General features: G+C 39.8%; 1 protein-coding gene across 5 annotated transcripts in view; it reads left to right on the plus strand.

The window, feature by feature from the left end:
* The window catches only part of LOC144595217 (spermatogenesis-associated protein 13-like), a 98,420-nt gene extending 83,590 nt beyond the window's left edge, over window positions 1-14,830 (plus strand). For all 5 annotated transcript variants that reach the window (XM_078402423.1, XM_078402422.1, XM_078402420.1 and 2 more), the window contains 5 exons: window positions 996-1,228; window positions 1,583-1,712; window positions 7,814-8,183; window positions 11,466-11,540; window positions 13,148-14,830. In XM_078402423.1, coding sequence (XP_078258549.1) covers window positions 996-1,228; window positions 1,583-1,712; window positions 7,814-8,183; window positions 11,466-11,540; window positions 13,148-13,329 — 990 coding nt within the window. In that variant the 3' untranslated portion in view covers window positions 13,330-14,830. The remainder of the gene's footprint in view (window positions 1-995; window positions 1,229-1,582; window positions 1,713-7,813; window positions 8,184-11,465; window positions 11,541-13,147) is intronic.
* Window positions 14,831-16,290: the final 1,460 nt, after the last annotated feature.

The raw sequence follows: 16,290 nt of genomic DNA on the forward strand, positions 1-16,290 counted from the left end.
CAGCACTTTGTGTCCTTGGGTGCATTAACCAGCATTTGCAGTTCTTTGTTTCTACATTTGTCTATGTATATGATATTGGCATCCTCTCACTCCACCTATTTTCCCCTAAATTGTCAGGCTGCTTGTCCAACATCCCTTTTAAACACGTAAAGCTTCCTCCTGATTGAATGTATGGATGACCAAAGCCATTGGTTTTGGTCTCTGCTATAAAATCCTTTCTATAACTGCCATTCTATCTCTTTCTCGGATAACCCCTTCTGAAGCACGTGACTTCGTGTTGAATTCGAACCTTCAGCTACACATCCTATCTCACAGGCCCGCAAAATCTCACTAGGTTTGCTCACCAGCCTCGGTCTATAACCGTTTGCAATCAGTGATCTATGTTGTTGCCTCTTGTACAGACTATATTTTAAATTGTTCCATTATAAAGCTGCTTACTCTAAGGAAATTCCCTCACTGAGCCTTGCTACCTCTTTTTATTTCCCTGATCGTTTCCTCCTTTAGAGCACATTTTAAAATTATCTTCCAATGCAGCACCAGGTGATAATTCTCCAATTCTGCCCCTTAGTGGGTTTTGCTCTGTAAAAGATAATAAATCAATGAAAATTGTGCTCCATTGCGTTGCTTGTTATTGTGTGATTATGCAGTTGGATATGTTGGTACCGGCACACCATTTGCTTATGAAATAGCTTCACAGTTCCACTATACTTGGGGGAAAATATCTAATGCAAACTCAAAACGCAAATACTGTGTGTGTGCGCGTGCATTTACCTGATCAAAATTCAGAGCTGCTGCTTCATTTGCACAAATAAAATTGTTATTTGTCTGTATGTGTGTGTATAATATATTTTGAAAGTGTTAAAATTAACATTTTTATGTGTGCAAAAGAAGCAGCAGCTCGCTCTGAATTTTGATCGGGTAATTTTAAGCTGAAACTAGCTGAAAGTGTAGACAATAATGTTTTGCCCATTCAAATTATAATTTTTTCTTTACAGCATGCTGAGTTTGGGATATACTCAGAATATTGCAACAATCATCCCAGTGCATGTCTCGAGCTAGTTAAACTAATGAAGCAAAGTAAATATCGGCACTTTTTTGAGGCTTGTCGACTGCTTCAACAGATGATTGACATTGCAATTGATGGCTTTCTTCTAACTCCAGTGCAGAAGATTTGTAAATACCCACTACAGCTTGCCGAATTGCTCAAATACACCACCCCAGATCACAGGTATGAGAATCCGAACTCTAAATATGTTAACCATATTACCTATAAATAACGATAGAAGGTAATTTCTTTTGATACTTCTGTCGGTGACAATACATGCATAAAATGTTTACAATCGGAGCCTGTTCGTCAATTCTCTTATAATCTGTAATTTTCCAGCTGCTTTATTGCCTGATGAAAAGTATCAACCTGAAATGTTTACTTTGCTTCTCTCTCCACGGTGGCTGGCTGAGTATCTCCATCATTCTTTGTTTTTCTTATTGAATGTCTTCTTATTTTACATTGTGTTTAATGGATTTCATAAAGCTCTGATAAATCAACAGCTGAAGATTAACCCAGCTTTCTCCTGTTCTACAGTGATTATAAAAGCATCAGTGCTGCCTATGAGGCCATGAAGAACGTGGCACATCTGATTAACGAGAGGAAAAGGCGATTAGAAAGTATAGACAAGATTGCTCAGTGGCAAGTCTCCATTGTAAATTGGGAGGTGGGTTTTACATTTCTTAGCTGTCTTTTGACCTGCTTTGATTCCTGTAAATTGTTCTAATAATTCTGCAATCAATCTTAGAAACATGGAAAAATAGGTGCAGGAGTAGGCTATTCGCCCCTTCGAGCCAGCACCGCCATTCAATATGATCATGGCTGATCATCTAAAATCAGTACCCCTTTCCTGCTTTTTCCCCATATCCTTAAATTCCTTTAACCCTAAGAGCTAAATCTATCTCTCCCTTGAAAACATTCAGTGAATTGGCCTCCGCTGCCTTCTGTGGCAGAGAATTCCACAGATTCACAACTCTCTGGGTGAAGAAGTTTTTCCTCATCTCAGTCCTAAATGGCCTACCCCTTATTCTTAAACCGTAACCCCTGGTTCTGGACTCATCGGGAACATTTTTCCTGCATCAAGCCTGTCCAATCCTTTAAGAATTTTTAATGTTTCTATAAGATCCCCTCTCATCCTTCAAAATTCCAGTTAATACAAGCCCAGTCGACCCATGCTTTCATCATATGTCAGTCCCGCCATCCGGGGAATTAACCTGGTGAACCTATGCTCTACTCCCTCAATGGCAATAATGTCCTTCCTCAAATTAGGTGTCCAAAATTGCACACAATACTCCAGGTGCGATCTCACCAGGGCCCTGTACAACTGCAGTAGGACCTCCTTGCTCCTAAACTCAAATCCTCTCACAATGAAGGCCAACATGCCATCAGTTTTCTTCACTGCCTGCTGTACCTGCATGCTTACATTCAGTGACTGATGTACAAGCACATCCAGGTCTCGTTGCACCTTCCCTTTTCCTAATCTGACACCATTCAGATAATAATCTGCCTTCTTGTTCTTGCCACCAAAGTGGATAACCTAACAATTATCCACATTATACTGCATCTGCCATGCATCTGCCCATTCACCCAACCTATCCAAGTCACCCTGCAGCCTCATAGCATCCTTCTCGCAGTTCACACTGCCACCCAGCTTTGTGTCATCTGCAAACCTGGAGATGTCACATTTAATTTTCTCGTCTAAATTGTGAATATATATTGGAAATAACTGGGGTCCCAGAACTGAGCCTTGTGGCACCCCACTAGTCACTGCCTGAATAGGACCTGTTAATTTGTACTCTTTGCTTCCTGTCTGCCAACCAGTTCTCTATCCATGTGCTCTAATTTTGCACACTAATCTTTTGTGTGGGACCATGTCAAAGGTTTTTTTTAAATCCCGATACACCACATCCACTGGGTCTCCCTCATCCATTCTACTTGTTATATCCTCAAAAAAATTCCAGATTAGTCAAGCATGGTTTCCCCTCCATTAATCCATGCTGACTGGCTGATCCTGTCACTGCTTTCCAAATGCACTGCTATAACATGTTTAACAATCGACTCAAGCATCTTTCCCACTACCGATGTAAGGCTAACTGGTCTATAATTCCCCGTTTTCTCTCTCCCTCCTTTCTCAAAAAGTGGGGTTACATTGGCTACCCTCCAGTCCACAGGAACTGATCCAGAGTTGAGAACATTGGAAAATAATCACCAAGGCATCCACGATTTCTTGGGCCACCTCCTTGAGTACTCTGGGATGCAGTCCATCAGGCCCTGGGGATTTAGAAACATAGAAAATAGGTGCAGGAGGAGGCCATTTGGCCCTTCGAGCCATTCATTATGATCATGGCTGATCATCCACAATCAGTAACCTGTGCCCAACTTCTCCCCATATCCCTTGATTCCACTAGTCCCCAGAGCTCTATCTAACTCGCTCTTAAATTCACCCAATGTTTTGGCCTCCACTGCCCTCTGTGGCAGAGAATTCCACAAATTCACAACTCTGGGTGAAAAAGTTCCTTCTCACCTCAGTTTTAAACGGCCTCCCATTTATTCTAAGACTGTGGCCTCTGGTTCTGGACTCCCCCAACAGTGGGAACATTTTTCCTGCATCTAGCTTGTCCAGTCCTTTTATATATGTCTCTATAAGATCCCCTCTCATCCTTCTAAACTCAGTGAGTACAAGCCTAGTCGTCTCAATCTTTCCTCGTATGACAGTCCCACCATCCCAGGGATTAATCTCGTGAACCTACGCTGCACTGCCTCAATTGCAAGGATGTCCTTCCTCAAATTAGGAGACCAAAACTGTACACAATACTCCAGATGTGGTCTTACCAGGGCCGTATACAACTGCAGAAGAACCTCTTTACCCCTATACTGAAATCCTCTCGTTATGAAGGCCAACATGCCATTAGCTTTCTTCACTGCCTGCTGTACCTGCACGCTTACCTTCAGTGACTAGTGTACAAGGACACCCAGGTCTCGCTGCACTTCCCCCTTACCTAACCTGACACCATTGAAATAATAATCTGCCTCCTTGTTTTTGCCGCCAAAGTGGATAACCTCACATTTATCAACATTATGCTGCATCTGCCACGCATCTGCCCACTCACTCAATCATTCCAGGTCACCCTGCAACCTCCTAACATCCTCTTCGCAGTTCACACTGCCACCCAGCTTTGTGTCATCTGCAAACTTGCTAGTGTTACTTCTAATTCCTTCATCCAAATCATTAATATATATGGTAAATAGATGCGGCCCCAACACCGAGCCTTGCGGCATTTATCTGCCTTCAGTCCCAACAGTTTACCTTGCACCATTTCCTGACCAATGTGGATTCCCTTCAGTGACTCCTTCCCACTAGATCCTCGGTCCCTTAGTATTTCTGGGAGATTGATTGTGTCTTCCTTAGTGAAGACAGAATCAGCGTACTTGCTTAATTGTTCTGCCATTTCCTTGTTTCCCATTATAAATTCACCTTTCGCTGATTGTAAGGGACCTACATTTGTCTTCACTAATCTTTTCCTTTCTATATATCTAAAGAAGCTTTTAGAGTCAGTTTTTATATTCCCCGCAAGCTTTCTTTCATTCTCTTTTTCTCCCTCTTAATTAACCCCTTTGTCCTCCTTTAAATTCTAAATTTCTCCGTCCTCCAGTTTGCTGCTTCCTCTGGCCAATTTATATCCCTTTTCCTTGGATTTAATACTATCCTTGATTTCCCTGATTAGCCACGGTTGAGCCGCCTTCCCCGTTTTATTTTTTCGCCTGACAGGGGTGAACAATTTTTGGAGTTCATCCATGTGGTCTTTATATCTTTGTCATTGCATCTCTGCCGTCAATAATTTGCCAGTCTATCCTAGCCAATTTCCGTCTCATACTTTCTCAGTCTCCTTTCTTTAAGTTCAGGACCCTGGTCTCTGAATTAACTGTGTCACTTTCCATCCTAATGCAGAATTCCATCACATTATTGGCACTATTGCACCACAAGATCGCTAATCCTTCCTCATTACAGAATACCCAGTCGAGGATGGCCTGTCCGCTAGTCATATTTAAACCATATTCTACATATTGGTTTAAAAAACCATCCCGTATACATTCCAGGAAATCCTTCTCCTCAGCGCTGCTACCAATTTGGTTGGCCCAATCTATATGTAGATTAAAGTCATCCATGATAACTTCAGTCACCCATGATGACTGCTTGTATAAGTAGGAATGGTTTACTTAGATTTATTACTTGTGCATAGTAACTGAGCTGATGCAGATACTGGAGGTTACCATTCAATTCTCTTCTTACTTTTACTGGAGAATTTTATTTTGTTCGCCTTCGCCATGTTAAATTATTTATCATTTAGGGTTTTTTTGCACATGTAAATCAGTAGTGAGTTGTGAAAAGAGTGTTTGGCAGGAGAGAGGTTGGATGCAAAAAACTATTCATTGTGATAGTGGCTGTTAGAGAGAAATTCCAGAACATAAAGTGTTATGGTCAAGTGAGGTCACAGAGACACTAAGTAATTGCTAGAGTTGATATTTATATGTGCATTGCTGCAGAGATCATGGTTATGAAACTATCTTTCTTTTTAATCCGATTGGCAAGGAGATATAAATGTTCAAAGATAGACACAAAAAGGTAGAGTAACTCAGCAGGTCAGGCAGCATCTCTGGAGAAAAGGAATAGGTGACTTTTTGCATCGAGACCCTTCTTCAGACTGCAGTGCCCGCCAGCTAGATGAACTGACCAAGCCCACCCAAGTCATTTGAAAATTTTAAATGCATTTTAAAATGCTTTAATAGTTTTAATTATAAAAAAATTAAAAGTGAAATGCCTGAGATACCAGCAAATAGATAAAACATTAAGAAGCAAAATAACGCTTTTTTTGCAGAATTGGCGAACACATTTAAATAAACCTGATCATTTCATATACCATGGCATCCTTCACCTCTCAGCAGGTCAGTCCTCATCCACTAGACTCATTGGTGAATCCTGCAAGGGAGCAAGAGGTCAGATGCACTGACATTCTATGCTTGCTACGTATATGAAATGGCCAGGTTTGTTTGAACGTATTTGCCGATCATGAAAATAAAGTGTCTGCTATTTTATTTTTATAATGTTTTAACTATTTGCTGGTATCTCAGTTGCTTTATTTATAATTGTTATATTGGAACAGTTGGCAGCTGTAATTTCTCTATGGAATCAATGGCTTTGTGAACTCTGTTGAACCCTCCCGAGAATGAACCTCATGAGGTCAGTGAAGGGCTCAGGTGATCTCCAATGGTTCAAATGAAAAGAAAAGAACAGAAAGTTTGGGGAGGTGTCAAGTTCCAATCACATCTTTCGATGCTGATTCAATAAATTGTGACGGTAGTATATAATTACTGAGGTATTCATTTACATAAAACAAATAGCTAAATATAGTTGATAATTGCAATGTACAGAAATGTGAGATTGTTCATTTTGGACCTATAAGGGGTAGTTTCTAAATAGTGAAATGCAAAAATCATTGGACGTTCTAAGGGAGTTGAGGCTCTATCTTTTGTAGTTCTTTATGTTATGGGCAAGCAAAGGGAATAATTGAAAAGGATAATGGAATGCTGCTCTTTATCATAGAAACATAGAAACCAATTAGACAAAAACGCCTTTCAATATATCTTGTCATATCAGCCTTGAAGGACATATTGTACCAATCCCACTATAACTTGCAGATTAAAAAAGACACAAAGTGCTTGCGTAACTCAGCGGGTCAGGTTAGCATCTCTGGAGCACATGGACCATGAAGAAGTGTCCCAACCCGAAATGTCACCTATACATGTCCTCCAGTTATTCCAGCACTTTCTGTCCTTTCATGGTAAGATCATATTTGAAGAACCGTGCATCGTTCTGGACAGTATATAGTAAAGATTCGCAATGTCTAATAAAACACCAAGTGCTGGAGTAACCGTGTGGGTCAGGCAACATCTCTGGAGGACATGAATAAGGGACATTTTGGATCTGTGCCGGAAGATTCAATTGTTGCCTTATAGTATAGTTTAGTTTAGAGATACAGCGTGCAAATAGGCCTTTCAGACTACCGAGTCTGTGTCGACCAGTTATCACCCATACACAAGTTCTATCTGTCACACCCTAGGGACAATTTACAGAAGTCAATCAACCCACAAGCCTGCACGTGTTTGGAACGTGGGAGGAAACCAGAGCACCCGGATAAAACCCACGCGGTCACAGGGAGATCGTACAAACTCCGTATAGATAGCATCCATAGTCAGGATCGAACCCGCGTCTCTGCCACTGTAAGGCAGCAACTCTACCGCTATGCCACTGCGCTGCCTAGATTTATTACTTAGTTACCTTATCACCTTCAGTTAAAATACAAGGAGAGATTGTATATATTTTACATGTATGTTGTTTGAAATTGAGAAGACAAAGGAATGATTGGAATAGTTTTAAAGCAATAGTTTTTAAGGTATTGATGAGAATGGATTGGAAAAAGAGATGGAGAAAAACATGCTTTTGGCTGTTTGAGGATTCTAGCTTCGAAGGACATAGAATTTCTTTCATACATGAAATTCAAAAACATTTTTAGTTTGGAATGCCTTTCCACTTATGCAATTACTTACAGGTTATCTGTTCATTTTAAATCTGCGATTGATAGACTTTTGATCCTGAGGTGTTAAGATAAATATGGTGCACAAATATATCTTAAGATCTTTATGAGGAATTAAATGGCCCAAGCCTGTTTAGCTATTCTATTTCAAGCCATTTTCCATTGTGTTTTTCAGGGACAAGATGTTTTAACTAGAAGTTCAGAATTGATCCATTCTGGAGAGTTGACCAAAATCTCAAACCAAGGAAAGAGTCAACAGAGGACTTTATTTCTTTTTGACCATCAATTGATTTTTTGTAAAAAAGATATGCTGAGACGAGATATGTTATATTACAATGGCCACGTCAACATGGATGAAATAAGAGCAGTGAATGTAGAGGATGGTAAAGACAAAGATTTTAACATTCACATAAAAAATGGCTTTAAATTGAAAAGTCCAACGGAGGAAGTCCACCTATTTTGTGCCAAAAAGCCAGAAGACAAACAACGATGGCTGCAGGCATGTATAGACGAAAGGAAAAGAGTAGAAGAAGATAAAGAAATGGGTACGTTTAGTTTCTGAACTTTTATTGAGGATAAGTAGTACTGTAATTGATTACTTTCCACATTTGCTTATTTCCTTATGACACTTTTGAATCCATGCTGACTCCCCGAGCAATCAAATTTCCCCCTAATTTTTAAGTCATTTATTTATACAGTGTGGAAACAAGCCATTATGCCCCGCTCAACGATTAGTCAAGCATGATTTCCCCATGGATCACTGACAGCATTCAAGCAGTATATAGATGGGCTCTTAAATTAACTAGGCATAGAAGGCTATGGACCAAGTGCTGGGAAATAAGTTGAATATGAATAGGTATTCATATTCATATTCAACTAATTTCCCAGCACTTGGTCCATAGCCTTCTATGCCTAGTTAATTTAAGAGCCCATCTATATACTGCTTGAATGCTGTTGATCCAGTTTCGATAGATACTAAATGCTGAAGTAACTCAGTGAGTCAGGCAGCATCACTGGAGAAACAGGATGGCTGATGTTTTGGGTTGGGGCCCTTCTTTAGACTCAGTTTACACCACTCTCTCAAGCAGTGCATTCTATGTGACACTGAGTCGGTCTCCTTTGCTCCAGAGAGTACATTCCTAGCCTCACTTAAGTGAACTGCTCCATCCCAGGCAACATCCTGGTGAATGTCTTCTGCATCCCTTCTGACACTGTCACATCTTTCCTATGGGATGGTGACCAGAACTGCAAGCATTACTCCAGCTGAAGTTTAACAAGGTTTTATAAAATTGGAGCACAATCTCCATTCCTCTGTATTCAATGCCCCGAGTAAAGAAGAGAGTCGATTATTAAAGATAATGCAGCTTATTTGGGAATTAGTGACACGATTGGTCAAAGTCAGCATGGATTTATGAAGGGGAAATCATGCTTGACTAATCTTCCGGAATTTTTTGAGGATGTAACAAGTAGAATGGATAAGGGAGAGCCAGTGGACGTGGTGTATCTGGACTTTCAAAAAGCCTTTGACAAGGTCCCACACAAGAGATTAGTGTGCAAAATTAGAGCACATGGCATTGGGGGCAGGGTATTGACATGGATAGAGCACTGGTTGGCAGATTGGAAGCAAAGAGTAGGAATTAATGGGTCATAGAGTCATAGAGTGATACAGTGTGGAAACAGGCCCTTCGGCCCAACTCGCCCACACCGCCAACAATGTTCCAGCGACACTAGTCCCACTTGCCAGCGCTTGGTCCATATCCCTCCAAACCTGTCCTTTCCATGTACCTGTCTAACTGTTTCTTAAACGATGGGATAATCCCAGCCTCAACTACCTCCTCTGGCAGCTTGTTCCATGCATCCACCACCCTTTGTGTGAAAAAGTTACCCCTTGGATTCCTATTAAATGTTTTCCACTTCACCTTAAAGCTATGTCCTCTGGTCCTCGATTCCCCTACTCTGGGCAAAAGACTGTGCATCTACCCGATCTATTCCTCTCATGATTTTGTATACCTTTATAAGATCTCCCCTCATCCTCCTGCGCTCCATGGAAAAGAGACCCAGCCTACTCAACCTCTCCCTATAGCTCACACCCTCTAGTCCTGGCAACATCCTCGTAAATCTTTTCTGAACCCTTTCAAGTTTGACAATATCTTTCCTATAACATGGTGCCCAGAGCTGAACACAATATTCTAAATGCGGTCTCACCAATGTCTTATACAACTGCGACATGACCTCCCAACTTCTATAATCAATACTCTGACTGATGAAGGCCAAAGTGCCAAAAGCCTTTTTGACCACCTTATCTACCTGCGACTCGACCTTCAAGGAACCATGCAAATGTACTCCTAAATCCCTCTGCTCTACAACACTACCCAGAGGCCTACCATTTACTGTGTAGGTCCTGCCCTTGTCCGACATCCCAAAATGCAACACCTCACTTTTCTATATTAAATTCCATCAACCATTCCTCCGCCCACCTAGCCAATCGATCCAGATCCTGCTGCAATCTTTCACAACCATCTTCACCATCTGCAAAACCGCTAACATTTGGGTCCTTTTTAGAATAGACAATAGGTGCAGGAGTAGGCCATTCGGCCCTTCGAGCCAGCACCACCATTCAATGTGATCATGGCTGATCATTCTCAATCAGTACCCCGTTCCTGCCTTCTCCCCATACACCCTGACTCCGCTATCCTTAAGAGCTCTATCTAGCTCTCTTGAATGCATTCAGAGAACTGGCCTCCACTGCCTTCTGAGGCAGAGAATTCCACAGATTTACAATTCTCTGACTGAAAAAGTTTTTCCTCATCTCCGTTCTAAATGGCCTACCCCTTATTCTTAAACTGTGGCCCCTGGTTCTGGACTCCCACAACATTGGGAACATGTTTCCTGCCTCTAACGTGTCCAGAATGGCAGGCAGTGACTCGCGGGGTGCCGCGAGGCTAGGCGCTGCGACCCCAGTTATTTCCAATATATATTAACGATTTAGACGAGGGAATTAAATGTGACATCTCCAAGTTTGCGGATGACACAAAGCTGGGTGGCAGTGTGAGCTGCGATGAGGATGCTATGAGGCTGCAGGGTGACTTGGATATGTTGGTTGAGTGGGCAGATGCATGGCAGATGCAGAAGAATGTGGATAAATGTGAGGTTATCCACTTTGGTGGCAAGAACAGGAAGGCACCGAGGGATCATCGACTGGGCACTTCTGGATGAATATGGTTGCAAATACTTCAGCCTTGTCTTTAGCACTCACCTGCTAGACCCTGCCTTCAATTGGAAGGTGGATGTCCTTGGAGTCATCACCTCCTGCTAGCAATTCATTTGACTACTATTAATCAATACTAGACCTGACACAATGGAGAGTTTGATCCATTGGTTATTATTATAAATGTTTAGTTTAGTTAAGAGAATGTTGGAAGGTTATAAGAAATATCTTCCATGTGACCTGCTGTAACAGTGTGATATTTTGTTGTGGCTCTCTGAGAGGATCATAAATTCAAGTTTCTAGTCCTTACATGCTGTGGAATGTATGCAGGGAAGCACCTCCATGCAAGGAGAATTGGAAGGATGATCATTAATCATACTAATTATTTAATAACAGTTATCATTACTTTGACCCATTTCTGTGCACTGACTGGACATTTACTGTCTTCATGAAGAATGATTGCTGAATAGGATCAGGAATAAAAATTGCTGCAGAATGTAATGATGTTACTTATGTTCCTTTCACTACTACATGAACACTTATTTTTCATTCTGGTGCAACATGATCTATAAAGTACATTTTAATAATTCCTTTGTTTTTTGTATTAATTATCTTTCAGGATTTGAAATAGCAGAGAGCCAGAAGAAACAAGCTATGTTAAATGCCAAAAAATCCAGTCATGGGAAAATGAAGGGTAGGTTCAGAGACAAAGGTATTGAGATCTCATTGAACTTCAGAAGTGGTTTATATTAGTAAGATTCTTATATTTTAAATTAGCATAAAAATAATGGTATCGAATGTATATACTTTCAAAAACAAAAGAAATGTACACAACTAAACCATCTTACCAACAACTAGAGAGCAGTCCTGAGCTACTATCTACCTTAATGGAGACCCTCGGACTATCGTTGATCGGGCTTTACTGGACTTTGTCTTGCACTAAACATTATTCACGTTATACCCTGTATCATGTATCTGTATTGTGGAGGGCTCGATTGTAATCATGTATTGCCTTTCCGCTGACTGGTTAGCACGCACCAAAAGATTTTCACTGTACCTTGGTACATGTGACAATAAACTATAAACTGAAAAACTAAAACTAAACAATGTGCATCTCGTAGACTAGTTTTGACTGCCCCAAGGTATCATGAGGAATACCAGATTATATTTGCTCTCATTTTGTTTTGTTCGGGAAGTAATCGTGAAGCAGATTCCATCTGTGTGGGCCAGGCTGTTGAAACAGTGCCTTGTTACATGTAGGTAACTCACTACATCTTGTTGATACGTGGCAACAAAAGTTATTTTCATTTTGTGTTGAATAAACATTCACAAAATATACATTTCCAATGAAAATATTAATTTATGTGCTTTGAGTTAATCAAGCACTTTTATTACCATTTTAAAATAAGGAATGAAACTGCCTAAAATGGTGAATATTTTGGGGAGAAGGCGAGTGATAATAAGGTTGAGCAATTGAAAACAACAGAGCTAATTAATCAAATTCTCCATTGGATTCTAGAATTTTCTCATGAAAATGAAAGCAAGCATGACATGAAAACATCCTTGTTTCTTTAAAATGATCAGGATCTATTGGTATTGTTATTGGTTTATTATTGTTCCGTGTACTGAGATAGAGTGAAAAGCTTTGTGTGCTATCCAGTCAAATAAAATCATACTATACATGAACACAACCAAGCCATACACGTATAATAGAGCAAAGGGAAACCATGCCAGAGTGCATAATATAGTCTTGCAGCAAAATAGCCTTACAGTTATAGAAAGTGCAGATTTTAATAAGTGCTAAGTCTGCAGTGAGAAAAGTGCTAAGTCCGTTGGGAGATCTGGACTACACCCCAGGTTATGGCAGGACAAAGTACTCTGATAACAGCAGGTCAGAAGCTGTTCCTGAATCTTGTGGTTGGTGCTTTTGTATCTTCAGCTTGACGAGAGAGAGGAGAAGAGGGAATGACCAGGGTGAATATTTTGAGGTTTACAAATGTCAGAAATCCCTATTTGTGTTATGAATAGAATATCTAATATAATCTATGGAAGACTGAACTAAATGTACTCTGGAGCTTTTGACATTTTGTTACTAGGTTTATTCATGATCTCTTCATATTTAGTAGGGTGAATTTGAAAATCCAAAATCTTTTGGATAGTAAAGGTGAATTTTTGTGTTAAAAGGGCATTAGCTGTCAGTGTATGCATGTATAATTATAGTAACATTATTCCTTTTGTTCACTTAATGATTTAAGTATTTTGTTAATAGTGCAATCTCATTCTGCCTTTTCTCTCTTTTAGGACTGAATTATAGTGGATTTTCTGTTCCTCCACTCCACCAGTCCCTTCACCCGCTCCATCAGCGACACATCACAGTGCCTACCAGTATTCCCCAACAACAAGTTTTTGCACTGGCTGAGCCCAAACGCAAACCATCTCCATTCTGGCACAGCTTTAGCAAATTAACCTCCTTTAAGAAATGAAAAGGAATTTGGTTTCTATGAGGTTAAAAACTAAACCAATCACAAGAGATTGACAGTTGTGGGAAGACAATTCTGAAAATAGTTGAACAATAAAGAGCCATCAAGTACGAATCAAGATTGTGCTTCTACTCTCCGCACTGCTCAATTGAAGTCTTTCTGATAACTAATCAGCCAGGCAATGATCAAGCAGGCAGTCACTAAAAACGACAGTTCAATATGTACTGCATGATGAATTGATAATATATCTTAACATATCTTGCAGGTTATTTTGCACATATTTCAAATTAATATGAATGATACCATTATTGAGGACAGCTTCACCCTTTCCCATCTTTACATTGGTACAAGATATTTTAGTTAATCATGTCGTACATCACTTGCCTTGATATTTTATAGAAATTAAAATTTCCATGTACCAGCGGAGATAAACCACAAGCCCTGGCCCAGTGTCAGGGGTTTTTCCAGTCTTTTATTGCCGTGTGACATGTCACCAAAATGTACATAGACATATGCTCGTAAACTTGATATGTGCTTTAAATAAAGACAGTTGCTGATGAATTCCTTCACAAAAACAGCTAATCTCAAGGGAAATAAAGTATATTTTGCCTGAACGATATTTTTAACTTATCAAGGCCTTAAGATTCATTGTTTACTTGCATTGAAAGCACAATAGGAATTTTCTTCCTCTTGCTGCATGTAACCCAGCAATCTCAATGGAAAGGAAATATAATTCTCACCATTCCAAATGAAGAATACCAAAACAAGCACACATGACTCATCGCCTTTGTTTTTATTTTAGTGATCATTGTAATTATGGCATGAACTGTGAGAACTAAAACCAAGCTATTGCACCCCAATTCTACTCAGTATGTGTCTCAGTGAATGCAATATTAGCTTTGGAATTCCTTCATGTTTCTCGAAATGTTATCCAGCCACATATGGTCTTGTGATATGGCTAACTTATCAGGATTATGATTTTTTTTGCAAGTATTTTATAAAGTCTTGCCTTTAAAATGTACTTTAAACAAAGTAGCAATGTTTGTTGCTTTTCACTATTTACTAATTTATTGTGCAAGTGATACCTTAAAAATGGATGGCATTAAAAAATGTATTTATAACAAAAACATTTTGAAAAGCATATTTTAAGTTACAGAGGAATGTAGGGGACATGTTATTATAAAGCTATAGTACTAGTTTTGTGTACATTAGCCATAGTATCTAAAAACTGAATATAATGCTCTCCCTTTCATTTCACAGTGTCCGGTCACTGGATACTTCCAAATTATTTGCAATATATACAAATTGGTCTGTACATACTGAGGGCTTATGTATCCAGTACTAGTTTTCCTTTTGTGACATTTAACTATCACAAAATAGTAATGGCTGGGCTGTGTTAATTTCTGTACATTCTTATGACCAATTGACAACTGTACAATATTGGTACTTAAAGCATAAATGTACATAGCTAATGTAACTTTTTAAGCTCATTTAGTTTTTATTGATGCAGTAAGTAATTATCTGCAGTTAATGTAATAAAACAATTGTTAAAATCATTTATTTTGGTGAAATAAATATGATTTTCTCACTTCAAGCAGTAAATATCTTTACTTAGTTAGTGTGTTAATGCAAGTCTGGTTTTACTTGAACAGCAAGGTCCAGTACATGATTAGAAGAATTGTAACTTTGTTTGAATAGAATTGCCATCCTGTCTTTTTCATTTTGTTTTAATAACACCACAGTGAAAATTCTTTCTTACATACAGTCCAGTAAAGTATTGCCATACCCGAGCACATCCCCGATTAGCAGAGTGTACAGAAATAGTCCACTAAACCCACATGCACCATGGTGTGAATCTGAATAAAGAGGAATCTGGACAAGGTATGTGTTTAAGTAGCACATTTTGGTGCTTGCCTGGAGCGGGCACTGCTCGTAAGACCTAGAGCGCTGACTGGACTTTGACAATGGTGCCAAAAGATGGCACCTCTTGCATGTGGGGTTAGTGGACTATTTCTGTACACTCTGCTAATCGGGGATGTGCTCGGGTATGGCAATACTTTACTGGACTGTATGTAAGAAAGAATTTTCACTGTGCATTTGCAATTGTGACAATAAAAGCACCATTGAACCATAGAATTAAAAAAAAATAACTGCCATGCATCCCACAAAATTCAGGCATTACTAGGGCCTGTGTGAGTGTCCCATAGCGACATCTCTGATCTGGAGAAAGTGAGTAGATAATGATGGAGAATTCGTTCAATGTAAGGTGTAGGAAGGAACTGCAGATGCTGGTTTAAAATGAAGATAGACACAAAATGCTGGAGTAACTCAGCGGGACAGGCAGCATCTCGGGAGAGAAGGAATGGGTGACGTTTTGGGTCAATACTCTTCTTCAGACTCCAGAGATGCTGCCTGTCCCGCTGAGTTACTCCAGCATTTTGTGTCTATCTTCATTCAATGTAAGGCTGAGTTCAACCAAGAGAAATCTAGTTTTCACACCGGAAGTCACAAGGGGTATTCATGAAAGTCTTTACAAGGCACTCTTCAAGTGATGCGCTTTGTTCACATTGTAAGAAAAAGTTAGCAGTTAATAGTTTGGTAATAAGTTTACCAATAATGTTGCAAGCATAATACATTCAAAACACCTCAGCAATAGCACTAAACTTAAGTGGGCACTAAAAATTAAACTATCACTGAAGCAAAATCATGTATAGTAAACCCTTGTTATTAATGGACAATGGGGGGAGTTGCCTTTTGCCTGATAGGAGAGGGAATAGATGGAGTGACCAGGGTGAGACACCTTGATTATGCAAGTGTCCTTGCCAAGGTAATGTGAAGTGTAGATGGAGTCAATGGAAGGGAGTGTCAATGGTCATGGATGGAGCTGTTCCCAAACCAGGCTGTGATGCATCCTGATAAGATGCGTTCTATGGCATATCTGCAGAGGTTAGTGAGGGTTGTTGG

This window comes from Rhinoraja longicauda, chromosome 7, assembly GCF_053455715.1.
Source record: "Rhinoraja longicauda isolate Sanriku21f chromosome 7, sRhiLon1.1, whole genome shotgun sequence".
Taxonomy (NCBI): domain Eukaryota; kingdom Metazoa; phylum Chordata; class Chondrichthyes; order Rajiformes; family Arhynchobatidae; genus Rhinoraja; species Rhinoraja longicauda.